At 43.3% G+C, this 16,277-nt stretch overlaps 4 protein-coding genes across 6 annotated transcripts; 2 read left to right on the forward strand and 2 right to left on the reverse strand.

The window, feature by feature from the left end:
* Positions 1-154: 154 nt before the first annotated feature.
* On the forward strand, positions 155-5,768 carry med16 (mediator complex subunit 16). Of its 2 annotated transcripts, none has more exons than XM_058074465.1 (16): positions 155-368; positions 806-991; positions 1,106-1,216; positions 1,298-1,467; positions 1,536-1,817; positions 1,887-2,036; positions 2,110-2,215; positions 2,285-2,440; positions 2,517-2,743; positions 3,689-3,895; positions 3,968-4,178; positions 4,249-4,382; positions 4,461-4,653; positions 4,897-5,092; positions 5,276-5,359; positions 5,436-5,768. In XM_058074465.1, exons 2-16 carry the CDS (start codon positions 850-852, stop codon positions 5,560-5,562), a joined length of 2,496 nt encoding a protein of 831 aa, XP_057930448.1. In that variant the 5' UTR covers positions 155-368; positions 806-849; the 3' UTR covers positions 5,563-5,768. The 2 variants fall into 2 exon arrangements, with proteins under 2 accessions (XP_057930448.1, XP_057930449.1); XM_058074466.1 differs by having other exon boundaries at positions 156-368; positions 1,109-1,216; positions 5,436-5,767.
* On the reverse strand, positions 5,669-8,452 carry wdr18 (WD repeat domain 18). Its single transcript, XM_058074481.1, has 10 exons — positions 8,207-8,452; positions 7,835-7,945; positions 7,564-7,697; positions 7,330-7,471; positions 7,122-7,265; positions 6,942-7,006; positions 6,749-6,873; positions 6,257-6,414; positions 6,003-6,071; positions 5,669-5,900 (listed from the first exon to the last, which is right to left on the reverse strand). The coding sequence occupies exons 1-10, from the start codon at positions 8,414-8,416 to the stop codon at positions 5,772-5,774; spliced, it is 1,287 nt and encodes a 428-aa protein (XP_057930464.1). The 5' UTR covers positions 8,417-8,452; the 3' UTR covers positions 5,669-5,771.
* On the forward strand, positions 7,947-12,796 carry LOC131130212 (uncharacterized). 2 transcript variants are annotated; one of them, XM_058074483.1, is made up of 5 exons: positions 7,947-8,457; positions 9,237-9,391; positions 9,701-10,344; positions 10,514-10,601; positions 11,296-12,796. In XM_058074483.1, the coding sequence occupies exons 2-5, from the start codon at positions 9,327-9,329 to the stop codon at positions 11,597-11,599; spliced, it is 1,101 nt and encodes a 366-aa protein (XP_057930466.1). In that variant the 5' UTR covers positions 7,947-8,457; positions 9,237-9,326; the 3' UTR covers positions 11,600-12,796. The 2 variants fall into 2 exon arrangements, with proteins under 2 accessions (XP_057930466.1, XP_057930465.1); XM_058074482.1 differs by having other exon boundaries at positions 7,948-8,432.
* stx6 (syntaxin 6) lies at positions 11,666-16,241 on the reverse strand. Its single transcript, XM_058074486.1, has 8 exons — positions 15,863-16,241; positions 15,245-15,414; positions 15,013-15,107; positions 13,940-13,999; positions 13,710-13,838; positions 13,514-13,620; positions 12,944-13,038; positions 11,666-12,211 (listed from the first exon to the last, which is right to left on the reverse strand). The coding sequence occupies exons 1-8, from the start codon at positions 15,895-15,897 to the stop codon at positions 12,135-12,137; spliced, it is 768 nt and encodes a 255-aa protein (XP_057930469.1). The 5' UTR covers positions 15,898-16,241; the 3' UTR covers positions 11,666-12,134.
* Positions 16,242-16,277: the final 36 nt, after the last annotated feature.

Raw genomic sequence — 16,277 nt, forward strand, 5'->3', positions numbered from 1 at the left:
GTAGGAATTTGTCAAAGATGTACAATACATTATTTTACTACGGTGTTTGAAATTTAAAGTATAATTTTGATTAAGTGTGTCCCACAATAAAATGGTTTTCTGTCAACCTTTAATGAAATTGCCCCCAAAAAATATACAAAAATGAATAATACAGTCAGGCACGTTTAAGGGCACCCGTATGTGGACTTTGGGGTCCTGGGGACTTTGTTGTCTGAATGGGAGCTAAGTGAGATCGTTTGTTGATGGAATTTATTTTACATCGGCCTTTTTTCATTTAACCAAATTTACTTATGGTATCCCTTTAAAGCTTTTGCTCAAACCGATGTGTTGTGATTCTCTTTGAAGGCGACAGAGGAGCTACCATCGAAGTAAGTTCAGACCATTCAATCAATGTGTTTCTAGCGTTATAGACCGATACTATATACAGATAGATAGCTCTATAGATGAGTAGCTCTACATATAGATATCTGTAAAGATAACTACGTTATAGCTAAGTGTCTAGACTACATTTAAATAAAATAACGAGCGGATTCTTGTATACTGTATGTGATATGTTTAATGGCACATTGTTATTCTGTTAATCCCAGCATTGCCCCAGAATTTTCTCCGTTTCCCCAAAAACATGTTTCTAAATTTCACGAATGTAGTTAGAGACAAGTAGCTAAACATAAAATAATTTTTTTATGTCTTTACTGAAGGTTTGTTACATATACATGTTTGTTACACATGTTTCTCTGTTACATATAAGGATGTGGTAAATTAAGGAGTGGAAACATGCTGGAACTGTGCTTTGCTTTGCTTTCAGGGGAGAGGTCCTCGTGCCTGGACTTCTATTTTGGGGTTAGAGACATGGAGCTGGCATATGTTTGTGAGTGGGAGAGGCGCCCAAAGAGCACCCACTGTCCCTCCATCCCTCTTGTGTGCTCATGGTCCTGCAGAAATCTAGTGGCCTTCACCACGGACCTGAAAAATGATGACGACAACGACAGAGGTACTGGATCAGGATGGATGTGACTCAGAAGGAGTCTCCACTCTCGTATCAACAGTTGCCAATCATTTACGGAATTTTTGGAATTCAACATAATGGTTGTCACATTGATGTTAGCAGATGTCAGTCACATGATCCACATAATGGACACAGAGCATCCCTGGGATGTGTACTCCATCAATTCTGGACATGCTGAGGTCATTTCCTGTCTAGAGTGGGACCAATCAGGTAATTTTTATTTATTTGTTTTTACAAAACCAAACAGAACAAACACACTTTACGAACCTGTGTGTGTGCGTGCACTTACAGGGTCCAGGTTGCTGTCCGCAGACGGCGACGGCCACATCAAGTGTTGGTCGATGTCTGAGCACCTGGTCAACAGTTGGGAAAGTGCTCTGTCCAGTTCTCTCGAAGGAGATCCCATTGTGGCGCTGAGTTGGCTACACAACGGAGTCAAACTGGCTCTACACGTGGAGATGGTATCAATCGCATACGTCGACGTTCTCCTGTTTCCTTGCAAATGACGCGTCTTTTGCATCACTTTTAGTCAGGTTCCACAAACTTTGGTGAGAAGTTCTCCCGGGTCAAGTTCTCCCCGTCGCTGACTCTTTTTGGTGGGAAGCCAATGGAAGGCTGGCTGGCGGTGACAGTGAGCGGCTTGGTCACAGTGTCGCTCCTGAAGCCAGGGGGCGCTCTACTGACAGCCAGTGAAAGCCTGTGTCGGCTGCGAGGACGTGTGGCACTCGCAGACATCGCCTTTACCGGCGGTGGGAACATTGTGGTGGCTGCAACCGATGGCAGCAGCTCATCTCCGGTCCAGTTCTACAAGGTCAATAAGAGAAGATGGGCACAGTGAGTCTGTGTGCATCTGTATTCAGGTGTGTGCATCTGTGTTCAGGTGGTGGTAAGTGTAGTGAGCGAAAAGTGCCGTATCGACACAGAACTCTTACCCTCCTTATTCCTGCGCTGCACCACTGACCCGCTGAGGAGGGACAAGTACCCGGCCGTCACGCATCTCAAGTTCCTGACCAGAGAGAACTCAGAGCAGGTAACAACACAGGAGTGTTGGTTGACTTAAATTGCTCCAACACATGAGCAAGGCACTGACACTGTGTTTTCAGGTTCTGCTATGTGCATCAAATCAGAATGGAAGTATTGTCGAATGTTGGTCTTTAAGGAAGGAAGGGCTACCGGTGAACAATATCTTTCAGCATCGATCACCTGTCGGTGAGTTGAAATATATTTGAACTTTGACCCGTGTTGAACAGAACTGACCCAAGCTGATTTCTGATCTAGTCGGTGAAAAGCAGCCCACTATTTTGAAGTGGCGTATCCTTACGACTACCAACGACCTGGAGCGAGTGTCTGCCATAGCTCTTCCCAAACTGCCAATTTCCATCTCCAACACTGACCTGAAGGTGGCATCAGACACCAAGTTTTGCCCTGGACTTGGTGAGAACGGCTTACGCAGTGTTAGCTGGTCCAGATGTTTTGCAATCAGGACTCATTTAATGGTCTGCGTCTTCAGGTCTGGCTCTGGCCTTCCATGATGGCACCATCCAAATCCTCCACCGCCTGTCCCTTCACACCATGGGCGTTTTCTACGGCTCTGCATCCACCTCTGGACCAGGCCAACGCTCTGGGGACGATTTGGCCATCAAGCGACAAAGAACTGGAGCTCCCGGTCTACATTTCAAGGCCCTGCAGTTCTCTTGGACGTCCCTGGCCCTGGCTGGTGTGGACAATCAGGGCAAGGTAACAACACGTTTGTCACTTGATTTCTGAAAAAAATCCCTTGTTAAGAATTCACATGAACTAGTCATCAGCATAGGTTATACATACATACATACATACATACATACATACATACATACATACATACATACATACACACACTATGATAAGAGTGAAGGCACAAAATTCAAAACGCAATCTGGTAAGGGACTGCAGAAAACCCATGCATTTAAGGATGGATACATTACTGGTGTGTACATATATATATAAAACGTGATATATAGTATATATAACGCAGATTGCGTTTTGAATTTTGTGCCTTCACTCTTATCATAGTTTTTCAAAAATATATTCATTTAAAAATATGTTTCTTGTGGTTTCAAATGGCGTGTTAACTAAAAAAATATATGCATATTTTATCTTGTTACATATTTTTGGCTTAAATTCAAAAATTAACTAAATTATAAATCATTAATCATCAAGACATTAACAAACTGCATTGAAATTGTGACTGTAGTATTCTACTGGTCACTAGGTGTCAGTAATGCCACTTTAATGTTTGGTGAGATGCACCAGACATGATCGCCTGAACAACAGGCTTTTATTGCAGGTTTGAATGATCTTACAGCAGGGACAATAATAACAAAATATAATCCAAATTATACTAACACTGGTTGCTGTTGCAGCTGTAACCCATGACTAGCTAAAACTCATCTCTGAATCTCTCACTTCCTGTCCTCAAGACATACAAAATTATTTATGTTTCAAGTGGCTTATTTTGTCTGATTATATGTACTATATTGGGTTACTAAATTGGGGTGTAAATTTAAAAATATGCTGAGGGTCAATAAAGAAGAATTTGCGAGACACACTTTGGACACCGCTGCCTGAGATTGACTGTAACCTCTGCCTTCTTATCATAAGTACATTGTCAGAGACTAAACAAATCATGTGGTTGGTCCTCAGTTACACATGCTGAGAGTGTCACCCTCTATGGGTCAAGTGCTGGAGATGAACACGACGTTGCGCCACCTGCTGTTCCTACTGGAGTACTGCATGGTGACAGGCTACGATTGGTGGGACGTCCTTCTGCATGTGCAGCCTACTATGGTCCACAACCTGGTGGACAAACTCCATGAGGAGTACATGAGGCAGAACCATGCCCTGCAGCAGGTCCGGTCATGTTTTTCTGTTCAATTGAACAATCATGCTTGTATATTGTTGCATAATCAGTCCTTGCTGCAGGTTTTGGCCACACGGATTGTGGCGGTCAAGGCGTCTCTGTGTAAATTGTCAACGGCCACTGCAGCACGAGCCTGCGACTTCCACGCCAAACTGTTACTGATCGCCATCAGCTCCACTCTAAAATCTTTACTGAGACCTCACGTCCTTAATACCCCCGATAAAAGTCCAGGTGACCGCCTGACTGAGATATGTGCCAAGAACATGGACACAGGTGTGGTTTGAACTACACTGACAAAGATGAGATTCAATTACAGCCTGACTTAGACCAGACTTGTTGGCAGATATTGACAAGGTGATGATCAACCTGAAGACGGAGGAGTTTGTGTTAGATGGTCCACCGCTGCAGTCTCTGCAGCAGCTCATCCAGTGGGTGGGTGAATTTGTCCTATACCTGCTGGCCAATCTACCAAACCAGGTGAGCTAGTGAGAAAGCTGTGAAATAAGAGTTGGCCCAGAGGTCATTCATTCCATTTGGGCCACTTCTGTTCTGTAGGGGTCTATGGTGCGTCCCGGTTTTGGCTTCATGCGAGACGGAGCGTCTTTGGGAATGTTACGGGAGATGCTGGTGATGATCCGGATATGGGGTCTGCTGAAACCTGGCTGCCTTCCCACCTTCACGGCCACATCTGACAGCCAGGACAGCTTACAGCTGCTCTTCCGCTTGCTCACCAAGCTGTGGCTGTGCTGTAAGAACCTACCACAACTTCTGTCAACGGCCCTGCTGACAACATTTGTTGGTCTTCAGCTAAATACATATTGTCTAATCCCTTTCCTTTTTTGAGTAACAACTGTCTTTGTCTCTAAATATATTTCACAATATGATCTGTCTGTAAAATGTTACTTCAAACATGTTTAGTCCACAAAGAAACAACGCATTATCTAAACACAAGACATTGGATTGTGAAAAACGTGACATGTTTGTCCGACAGCCCGGGATGATACCCTTCCTCAGGACCCGGATGAGAGTCTGATAGATGAATGCTGCTTGCTGCCCAGCCAGCTGTTGGTTCCCAGTATGGACTGGCTGCCCGTTAATGACGGCATCATAGTTAAGCTGCAGGGCAAACAGCCAATCAGGTTGCAGTTTGGAAAAACCTCGTCACTTGCATCACTTGATGCAAGCAGGTAAGACATGACCATGTTGGTGGGGCTGACTCAGAAAGTTGCGAACGTTGACTTTCGGCCTTTCTCAGTCAATTCATCTGAAGCTTGTTTAGATTAATGAACTAGTCCCCACAACTGCATGTATAACCTTTTTTGTACTATAACTGAGTGACAGCCATGTGCACTGTGTGTGTGTGTGTGTAGGAGCAACAACTGTCAGAGGACAGACAACCTGCGATGTGTCCACATGGGTGTGTGTCCCACAGAGGACAGTAAGGCCTGCACCAGGTGAGTCCATGCAAAGTGACATCAGCATGGCAGACATATGTGGCAGAAGTGGACTAAATTCGTGTGTGTTTTTGAGGTGCGGCTGCGTTACGATGCTTCGCTCACCCAACAAAAGCAACGCCATGAAGCAGTGGGAGCAGCGCTGGATCAAAAACTGTTTGTGTGGCGGTTTGTGGAGGCGCATCCCTCCCATGCACACTTGATCGCATTTCCAGTGACAGAGCACAATTCCTAATGAATATCAGGACAAGCATGTTCAGTGTGGACTTTTCTCAGTCTGGTCTGTCAATAACAACAACATACGCATCTCATTGATACTTTTACTTCTTGATGTGTTTTATTGTCAGTTTGTAAAAAATACGTTATTAAAAAATGAACCAAACAAAAAAGAAGCAACAGTCACTTGGTGCGTTCACGTGGATTTTGTTAGCAGCTGACTGGAAAAGTCATACAAATCTTTGTTGACTTTCTTCAGAGTTTGAACTTCCTCCTCCAGCTCGGCCACTCGCACTTTGGTGTTTTCGCCATCTCCGAACAGCGACTTCAAACACCAAACAGACATATCAGAAACACATTCCACTTTGTGTTCTGGCATATTGATGGACCATGTCACAGTCCTCACTCTTGCCCCATCCCCTCTCACCTTGTCAGTCACGGCATTCATTAATGACTTGAGCTTATCAGCTTTTTGCAGATATGTCTCCTCCTCCTCCTGAAAATAATACACTGTTACAACAAATGTACCCTATTTCATTTGCCCGTGGTGACAAACATTTCAGGCAGTGAGCTGGAAAAGCTCAACTTGACAAGGTTAATAACAGTTAACAGAAAGTACAAGCACAGTTAGTGTTGCTATGGCAAAACAGCACTTTCCCACCCCCTCCTCAGCACACTTACCTGAGTGTGGAGTCCGAGGCGGACGCACACTTCTCCCGACTCACCGCCGTCACTCTCAAGCAGGTGGCGGCTAAAGCGCGGCAGGGGGACTGAGGGTCGTGAGTCCGGTAGAAACATGTTGGCAGGAGCCACCATGACAAAGGCATTTGTCACCGGACCTGAAGAACAATTTGTTTTGGAAAAATTGTGTTGCTCTTTGTTTCCACAATGGCATTGGCTGTGTTTCAATTTGACTTTTACAATGTTACATCTTTTATTAAACTAACAAAACAAAAAGTGCAGTGATGGACAACTCTGAATCATCGCCATCCTGGCTAGTGTCAAAATCTGCACACTCAGGTACACAATTATAGTCATACCGTAGTATACTTATTGAAGCGTTAGTAAGGAAGTGCGCAAAGGTGAAAGCATGTACTGTGGCCCAAAAGTTGGGAATTGCATGCTTTTTTTCTTAACTGTAGTGAACACTTAATTTGAATGAAGTGAAGATACCTTTGTGAGCAAAGCAGCGAACACATTGTTTACTTTGAATGTCCCAGAGTCGCACCGACTCATCATGTGACCCTGACACGAGAAGAGTCCCGTCCATGGACACTGACAGGCAGGTCACCACATTCCTGAGGTGAAGCACATGGGTCAGAACCGCAACCTGCGAGAGTCATCGAATTGTGCCTGACAACGTCACCTGTGTCCTTTGAAGGTCCGGTTTCCGTCAGCATCGCACTGGAAGGATTTGTCTCGCGTGATTCCCTGCGACACAGTGCCACATTGTCAACATTCCCAGCACACTTTTTGGACTTCCATGCCATCAAAGTAATTGTTAAATTTTTTTTTTAATGAATTCAAAAAATAAAAAAAACCTTACCTGAGTGCAAAGGGACACCTGAAAGATGCTCCCATCACTGCCGCCACAGAACAGAAAGTACTCGCACGGGTCAAGGGTCACAGACATGATTTCCACATCAAAGATGACCGAGAGGAGCAGCTCACCTGAAGATACCTCCCACAGCTGGACACACACATGCAATGCTAACTTAAATGTTCTATAGAAGATATTGCTGAAGTGATGTGACCTTGACAGTTTGGTCCAAAGACGCAGTGGCAACTCGGGCCTGAGGTCCCATCATGCCACAGTGGAGGTCTGTAATTGGTAGAGAATGACGAGACAGGATGTGACGTGGCTCGGGGGCGTGGCTTAAGTCCACCTGGATCACACTACAACACAATGAGTTGGGATGGAATTTGGGTGAAAGGTTCTGGTCGGATTTAAGTTAATAAGACGTCTTTTTTTAAAAAACACGCATTACCTACTCACACTCCACACCAGAACAACACTGTCCTTTCCTCCAGACACAAAATGGCTGCTATCATCAGTGAACTTGACACAGGTGACATCCTGATAGTGACGAGTGACAACGGAAAGCAGCTTGCCTGTGGGCACCTGATCAATCATAAGAAAGCACAACATGTCAACGCAAGCATCTAATGTGTTGGGAATCTTAATGGTTGGATTCCCATCTTCAAGATTCTATCCCGTTTGTTGTTCATTGTGGGATCCCAGTCAAGATGGCGTCTCACCTCCCACAAGTAAACAGCCTCGGCAACACCAGCTGCCAAAAAAAGGCCGTCGGCAGAGGCGCTCACACAGGTGACCACACCTGGACACACAATCTTCTGTTGCAGCTGGTCCTACAAGGCAACATCAAACAGGAAGTTACACACAACAAACAGGAAATAGTGCACTTGCGGCTGAGGGACGTTATTTACGTAATACAAAACACCCAGTAGAAATGTGCACAATGTAAACAAAGGTTTACAGTAGGTGGAGTAGGAATAAACGAGTCATTCGACTCACTAGATTACAAGAGCACACTTAATCATTTCCCCCCCATTCATTTGTGCTCCTTAGTGGACCAACAAATTGGACTGTTTTGTCTTGATAACCGGTACCTTCCTCTGGATCTCCCACACGTTAATGAAGTTCTTGCCCAGCTGAGCCGACACCAGGTATTCGCCGTTTAGGACGCACAGCGTCCGGGCCGAGCTGTTCCCTCCACGATAGGACAGCAGGCTGGACCCGCTGTGTAAGTCGAACACGGTGCTGTTCCACAGCTGCGAGCTCGAATCACTGCTCAGAACCACCTCCAATGGCGCCGCCATCTTGGATTGCCTCACAGTAAGCCGCACGCGCAGAAACGCGGGTATGGGCGGATCGATCCAAATATCGATCGTGCGGATACTAAGTGTAGTATCAGTATTGATAGTTTCCTGTACGCTGTTTATTTTCAGGAATATTTGTTTGTTGTTGTGCTGTTCATATTGTTATATTCGTATATCGTTTATAAACTTAGGGATTCATAGTTTTTGCTTGTATTTTGTTGTTCTACAGTATTCGCTTCATTTTGCTGAGAAATGATTTGCTTTTGTCTTATTTTAAACTATTGATTTTATTTTACTTGCAACAAAGGGAATAACAGTGGAAGAATAGTATTATTTTGTTGATTGTTTTCTATTATTTGGTTGATATTGTACATTCTCTTACGTTGTATGTATTGTTAAATTGTTTACAAATAAGTTTGTTGACATTTTTGCTTAATAGTCCTTTCTTGTATTCTAATTATAATCATAATAAAAAAATTAAAAGCAAAATCACAAACTCATTCAAGTAAAAAAAACGCTTTGGTATTGGCATCGTGCATTTTTATAACATGTATCCTAGCGAAAACGGTGCTTCTCTGACGTCACGTCCGGGACCGGGGGGTTGAAAATGTGAGCTTTCTGCATTTCTGGCTTATGGACTGGCTCGTTCAATTCCGAAATAAGATCAAATAAATTCCAAGAAGAAATAAAAAAATATTTTTGTGTTGATCATAACTGATCTTCTTTAGAAGCCATAACAGAGAAATAGATAGGTGTCATGTTGTAGAGCGATTAAGCAGCTCTCATTAATCCTTCTTTTTGCCAACCAATCACAATTTAGGATGATGGTATTGTCTCCCCTCCCCCCTTGGTTGGTGTGAGTCTGTGAGCCTGGTTGCCACGACAGAAGCAGTGCCAGGAAGAAACTCAGATGAATCGAAGCCGCATCCAGATGAGAGCCAACCATGACCTTCTGACCCCCGACACACACGCAGTGTAAGTGCACACACACACTTACACCCGAAGTTCATCACATTATTTAGAACATTCAGGTGAAGTTTCTGAACTGATATCAAGTAAAAGTGGGGCATTAACTTGGTTTTGTGAGGTTTACCTTTAATTTGTCGGTGACCAGTGTAATTTATAATAATAATAATAATAATAATACATTAAAAAATAGTTACATTTTTATGAACAAACTTTTTGCGAAAGAATAGTAACAATATATAAGTCCAGCAATACAGAACAATGTAACAATAGCAACAAGCCGATACTAGCGTGTTTTTTTTTTTTTTTTACTTCCAGTGCCAAGATCAGTCCAGTTCTCCAGCTGAGGTCAGAGGGTGTGGCCGTATTGTCCGGTGAGCCAAGTGACACCTCCAAGTTGACGAGGTCGTGTCCGGCAAGTCACCGTCTACGTTTTGAAGATGAGACGGAGGCTGAGGCTGACTCCCGTTATTTGGACCGGCAGAGACAACGTACAAGCCATCGATTCACAGGCAACCTGGTCTGCAAGCCCAAACTCAGTTTGTACGTCAACAGCAGGAAGGATGCAGGCCTTGAGGCCAATGGAGCCACGAGCGCAAGAGCAGTTTTATCGGGGGTTAATCCAATCCAGGGCCCATACAGACTGGACCTGTGGACTGAGCCAATCAAAGAAACTCACATTGGTTTGGTCACACCCCCGGACAGCTGTAGAAGAGGAGACGTGGCGACCGGACGACTCCGCGTACGGACAAGAAGAACTGATCAGATACAAGTCGGTGGAAACCGAGCCCCTCTCAAGGCCACACCCACCAAAGACCTGCCTATAAATCCTTATTCCCCTGACCTGTTGCCCTCTGGTCAAATTCTGAAGCAGTTCCATGAGGAGCATCAGCGAGAGGTCCAGGAGAAGAAGCCTTATCGAGATGCTGGAAGCCACAAGTCATCCACATCTGAGATAGCAGGTCTAAATCTTTGTTATTCAGTCATCATTCAAGGGGTACCCTTGAATGATGAATGCCGGTTGTAGGTCCCAGATGGAAACCTTTTTAACCGATAAATCACCTGAATCTGTACGATTTAGAAAACTAACTCAATTAAGTAGTAAATAGAGTCTTTGTTTTATTTTGACAGTGAACAAACAAAGCCTCCCTCCCTCAGGGAACACCAATGATGGACAAGTCAGAGAGCCAATGGGGGAAGAGCTTCATCTTCCTCAGCCGTGAGTACCGTAGACCTTCTGGAAACACAAAGCTCAGTTGGGCATCAGGACGCAGGAGGACGCTTGGGTATACAGTAAAGATGCTAAAACCAGTCCAATGAAGGTGAAGTGATGTTAAGTTATCCCAACAACATCCACATCTTAGCTTTGTGTTATATATGACAAAGCCAATTAGTGTAATAGCTAATAATTCTTCTGATTAATAATACATTTAATTCATTTTTACAGTATGTGGAGGGCCAATAATGGCCCCTGGGCCGCACTTTGGACACCCCTGACCCAAGCAATTGATGTATGTGATACTCATACTCGTCAATGTCAACATTTACATTTGCCAGGCAATGATGGAAAATATGGGAAATTCTGGTCATCCCACCATCTTGCATCATTTATATTGTTGAAATTACATCACAGTCAGATGATGATACAGTATATATGCGCCTGTCCGGTTTTCATAGATGTCTGCATGAATGCATTAATAGCAGCCATGTTTGTAGTCCAATACAGGAACTTGTTGCTTTGCTTACAAGAGGAATTTGCAGCGGGCCACAAATGGCCCCCAGGCCGCATTATGGACACCCTGGGGTACAACATTTCAAGAACACAAATGAGTGTATTATGGGCTGTACATTTTGCTGTGACTGAATTAATGAATGACCTTTGACCCGCAGTTTGTACACTGTGTTTCCTACAGATTCGGTTGCAGGCAGCACTCCTCTCGTCTGTCTCTTCGTCGTCTCTTCTCCAGCATTGCTGCACGGAGGGCTCGAACCGGCAGCCTGGACCGACTGACTGCGAAGCCTCGGCCAACTTCTGATCCCGCCCCCAACCGATACCAGCACCAAACGATGCCAGTTGGGTCTGCGAATGAGGCGAGAGCAGCTCGGAAGGTAGGAAGTGAAGTCCTTCAACAGCTTCTCTCTTGCTGTCACGTCAACATCAAAACCCGTTTGGAGTTCTGTAAGTCACTGTGTGCTCATCAAGTAAAAAAGATATGAGTGGACCCGTTGACCTCTTGTGACAGTAGAGATGACCTTTGTTTAATTTGTAAATGACTTCGCTACACAAACAAAAAAATGGCGTTTTAAGGGCAAAGATTTTTTTCTTGTGTGTTTCACTTTATTGTTGATACAGAGTATCAGCTGCCAAGTTTCATCATCACTGAAACTTTATTGTATTCTTCTTACTGTCACACACAGAATACTTTCCAGAAACATGTTAGTACGGTCGTGAGTGTCATGAGAAATGTAATTATTATTACTGTTAGGGTTACTTCCTGTTGTGTTGAGGCAACCAAAGGAAAGGTGTCAGTCACTTATGTCAAAAAAGCAATAAAAGAAACACATATGAAGAGCAAACAAACAATTTTAGTGTTATTCAATAAAAGTGTCGTTGACTAACGTTGCTGGAGGTGCTTTCAAGTTCAGAGACAAAAAAAAAAACAAAAAAAAACCTTTGTCCATCGAAGTCTGAATTGTTAAAAATTGCAAACTTTGACCTCCAGTTTACAGATGCAGGATGAAGGTCTGTCAATCAGAGGATGAAGAGCAGGAGGAGGATAACGAAGAGGATGGCGAGCAGCACACCTATGGCGCACCACTGGCGGCGATCTGCAGACAGATCGATCAATAAGATCAATAAGTACTAGGGGTGTAACAAGGGTTAGGTTTCCTTTACATATCATCAAATGCCAGGCAGCAAAAAAAAGTTTGGGAAAAGTTTGTCATAATCTATCTCAATAATTGTATTTTTTAATAAATATAGGCCGCACAGTGGTCTAGTGGTTTGCATGTTCTCCCTGTCCATGTGTGCGTACACAGGCTTCCTCACACATTGCAAAATATGCAATTTAATCTATAGGTGTGAATGTGAGTGCGACTGTCTGACGACCAGTCCAGAGTGTACCCTGTCCCTCACCGGAAGACAGCTGGGATAGGACAATCGGTATAAAAAATGGCTGGCTGGATGAATATTATAATATTAATATTAATATTATAATACCGGGGCCAATGAAGAACAAGCAGCAGGCAAAATGGCCTCTGGGTCACACTGTGGACAACACTGGTCTACATCCAGAGTGTACTCTGCTTCTCACCCAAAGTCGGCTGGGATAGACTCCAGCAAACCCCTGCAATCCTAGTGAGAATTGACTGATGTGCAGTGTTTATTGACGCATAGCAAGAGGCATCAAACCCAGCCCTATTGTATACAGTGTGGTAAGTCGGTTCGCCTCTATACCCGGGTTGCGTGCCGAAAAATCTGATAATGGATATACGTATCTACCATTATACCCCTAATAAGTACACTTTTGGAATGTTGGAACATTGAAGCACAAGTCTTACCGCTGGTCATGTGGGAAACTTTGGCCAGTTTCTTCATAACGTTATCCAGTCTGGACTGAGTGTTGTCCATCTCATGGCTGAAGTCATCCAACATACTGGAAAGAGAGCACACATCAACTCACACAATGTCCTGCTAACCTCACACTACAGCCCCACACAGCCTCGTCCTGCTTTGTTTCGTTCAAGAGTTGAACTCATGAGTTTGTAAATGTAGTTTGTCGTTCCTAATCCCCCAACAGTAGATGGAATTGTAACTCTGCTTCTAAACACACCTCTTCTAAATACACGCCTGGTCTGCCACAGAATAATAAGCTGTAGCAGGAGGGATCGTGTTGCCTAAATTTAGTGGGTATTCAGACCCCTCTCGATTCTGCAACGGGTCTTTTTCTGGTTGTATTGGATACTTTTGGAGATTTGGAGACATGACTTCTCACGCAGCGGTCAGGGCTGCCATCCATAAAAACGTACATAGGTCATGGCCAATTATGCAGATTAGACGACAATGTCACAAATAGATTGAGAGAAAAACTGCAAGGTATTTGTGCATATGTGACTTCCACCAAAACTCACACAGACTGTTCATCCAACTCCATGCCAATCCTCTCAGACATATTCTTTAAGACTCCGATTGTTCCTGAAACAAGCTCCAACTGCTCGTCTTGCTGCTCTGCCATCAGCTGAAAGAAAGAAAAGAAAATCTCTTTGACATTAAGAGGCTTCATAGAGGAATCCAACATGTAGAACGGAGACTAATCTTTTTCAGTACCTGTTGTTGAACCTGCTGTTCCTCGATGAACTGAGAGTTGGCGTTCTGCAGCTGACGGTCCAGTCGGGTGTACTTATCCCCAGAGGTCTGCCACAGCGGACCCTGAGCACCACTATCACCCAGCAGAGCCTGGACACGTTTGACATCTTCAGCTTGTTGTCAACTTACTTTAATAATGTGTGTGTGTGTGTGTGTGTGTGTGTGTGTGTGCATTCGGGCGCATGAAGAACCTGTTTGTTTGTTCGGTCAATGCAGGCTACAGCTGGACTAGACATGTGCTCCTTCATCTCCTTTAAGACAAACAAAAAATGTACACTTGATGCTTGAGCCACACAAAAGTAGTGTGCAGTACATAAAGTCTATATTGGGGTGTCCAAAATGTCGCCTGGGTGTCATTTGTGGCCCGCAGCTCTTATTTTTATTGGCCCTTGGGGACATTCTAAAAAATACACTTAAACAAGATATCTCAAAAAAGAGCAAAAATTGAAAAAAAAAAAAAAAACAATAACTACGCAGGAAAGGGTCAATAAAGGGTCAGAATTTTAAAAGGTTATAGACATAATATCATGAGGACATAACGTTTTAGAAGAATAAACCTTTTAAAAAAGTGATAATATTGTGAGAAACAAACAAAAAATTTTTAACAGGGAAAAAATGCAAAGAGAGCAATAATTGTACAGGATTAAAACTTGTAATATTAGTAGAATAAAGTGTCATATAAAAAGTCATACTTTTAAAGGGTTAAAGTTCTAAGATTATGACGACAAAAAAAGGCATTTTCAAAGCATAAAGGTGAAACTAAAAAACAGCATTATTTTTTAAAGGCATGATATTATGAGTAGCTAACAAACCCAAAAATAATTGAAAATTGGGTGGGTAGACAAAAATGCAAAAAATTACTTTACTAGAATAAGTGGAAAAATTAGGAGAATAAAGTCATAACGCAAAAGAAAAAAGAAAAAAATATGTAATTAAAAAATAAAAAAAAAAAACAACTTCAGAAGCATAAAGTTGTAAAAAAAATGTAAGTTACATTTTTAGGAAAATAAGGTGGGCAAAAATCATATTATAACAAGACTAAAGTCCAATTACAAGAATGAAGTGAAAATATTTGGAAAAAATAAAACAAAAATAAGATAAGACCAAAAGTATAAAGAAAAAGTTCATATTAATAATAAACGAAGCTTAGCTAAGCTGATAAGACAAAGCGGAGATGCTGGTTCCTGTTTATTTCAATCCATATAATGTCTGAGCATGGAAAACGTTAGGACACCCCGGTGTTGTGTACATGAATGAGTTGTACCTTCACTGTGTGTCTTGTGCTGCTGATGAAGGCTTTTCTCTTGGACAGCTCTGCAGCATCCAGGTTGAATTTCTTGGGGTTGGATTCGACGATGCATTCACTTACAGTTAAGAAAGTGCAACGATGGGATCGGATGAAATTTGTTTTGTTGCTGACACTATGGGACATTGTCGACATGGTGGGGTTTATACACATTGTAATATACAGATGGTGGGTGGTGTTCAAAGGATATTGATGGTCTCATCGAGGTCTTCCAGGTCCCACTCGATTGAGCGTAAGCTGTTTCTCAGTTCATTGGTAGTCCAGTCCATCTCTTCCTTGGAGGCTCCGCCCCCTTCCAGCAACAACTCGCTCCATCTCTGATGGAGGCTCTGAGCTGCATTCACTGCCTTCTGCACCTCACTGTACACATACACACAGAGTGACAGGCAGGAGTTGAGTTCACGTACTTTGTGGAGGCCAGATGTCCCCTGTCAGGACGTGTCTTCTTTTAAAAGTGTCTCTATATGAAACAGTATGTCAAACAAATAATTTTTCCAAGCATGTTATTTATTACATACTTTTGTAAGCGGCTAAACTTACAACATCAGAAGTGGCTCAAATAGTTATTTTCCTAGTTTATTTACCTAGTACCCCCATTTGAGAATTTGAGAAGTGCATGCAACAAAACATACACAGGGATCAACATTACTACAATTAGTGACATTTTGATAGTAAATCCAAGTAAATAACACAACATTGGTGTTTCAAGCTACTGCTTCTTCTATTGCTGTGTTCAGAACAGAGAATGAATTCTGTGGTTAGCCGAGACAGCTAACAATAGCATGAGCTTGGTGTAAACAATCCTGACCCTTTGACGACGAAGAACGGGTCTTCCATAGACATGTTGCGGTTCCCGGTTCAGTCCAAGCGGAGCTCCATCACACACGAACCACGGACGACACCGAAGGCTTCAAAAAACTTCAATTTGATCCCTGGATTCCGGCTCATGTAGTGTTTACATGAGACGGCGTCTACCGCAGCGGAAATAGCCGAATGACACCACCAATGTGGTGGTGGCGGTGGCGTCTTCGGCTTCTTCCGTAAACGACTAAAAAAAACGCCTTTGAAGTGTCTACTGTCCCCTAGCGGTGGTAGTGAACTTAGTGGAGATTGTGAAGTTAGACACGTCGCACATGAACACATAAATGCTGTCTGTCTGTTCCGTCTGTCTGTCTGTCTGTCTGAAAGTTGCTCCCATGTCAATCCGCTTGGGAGCGACAGAG

This window comes from Doryrhamphus excisus, chromosome 5, assembly GCF_030265055.1.
Source record: "Doryrhamphus excisus isolate RoL2022-K1 chromosome 5, RoL_Dexc_1.0, whole genome shotgun sequence".
Lineage (NCBI taxonomy): Eukaryota > Metazoa > Chordata > Actinopteri > Syngnathiformes > Syngnathidae > Doryrhamphus > Doryrhamphus excisus.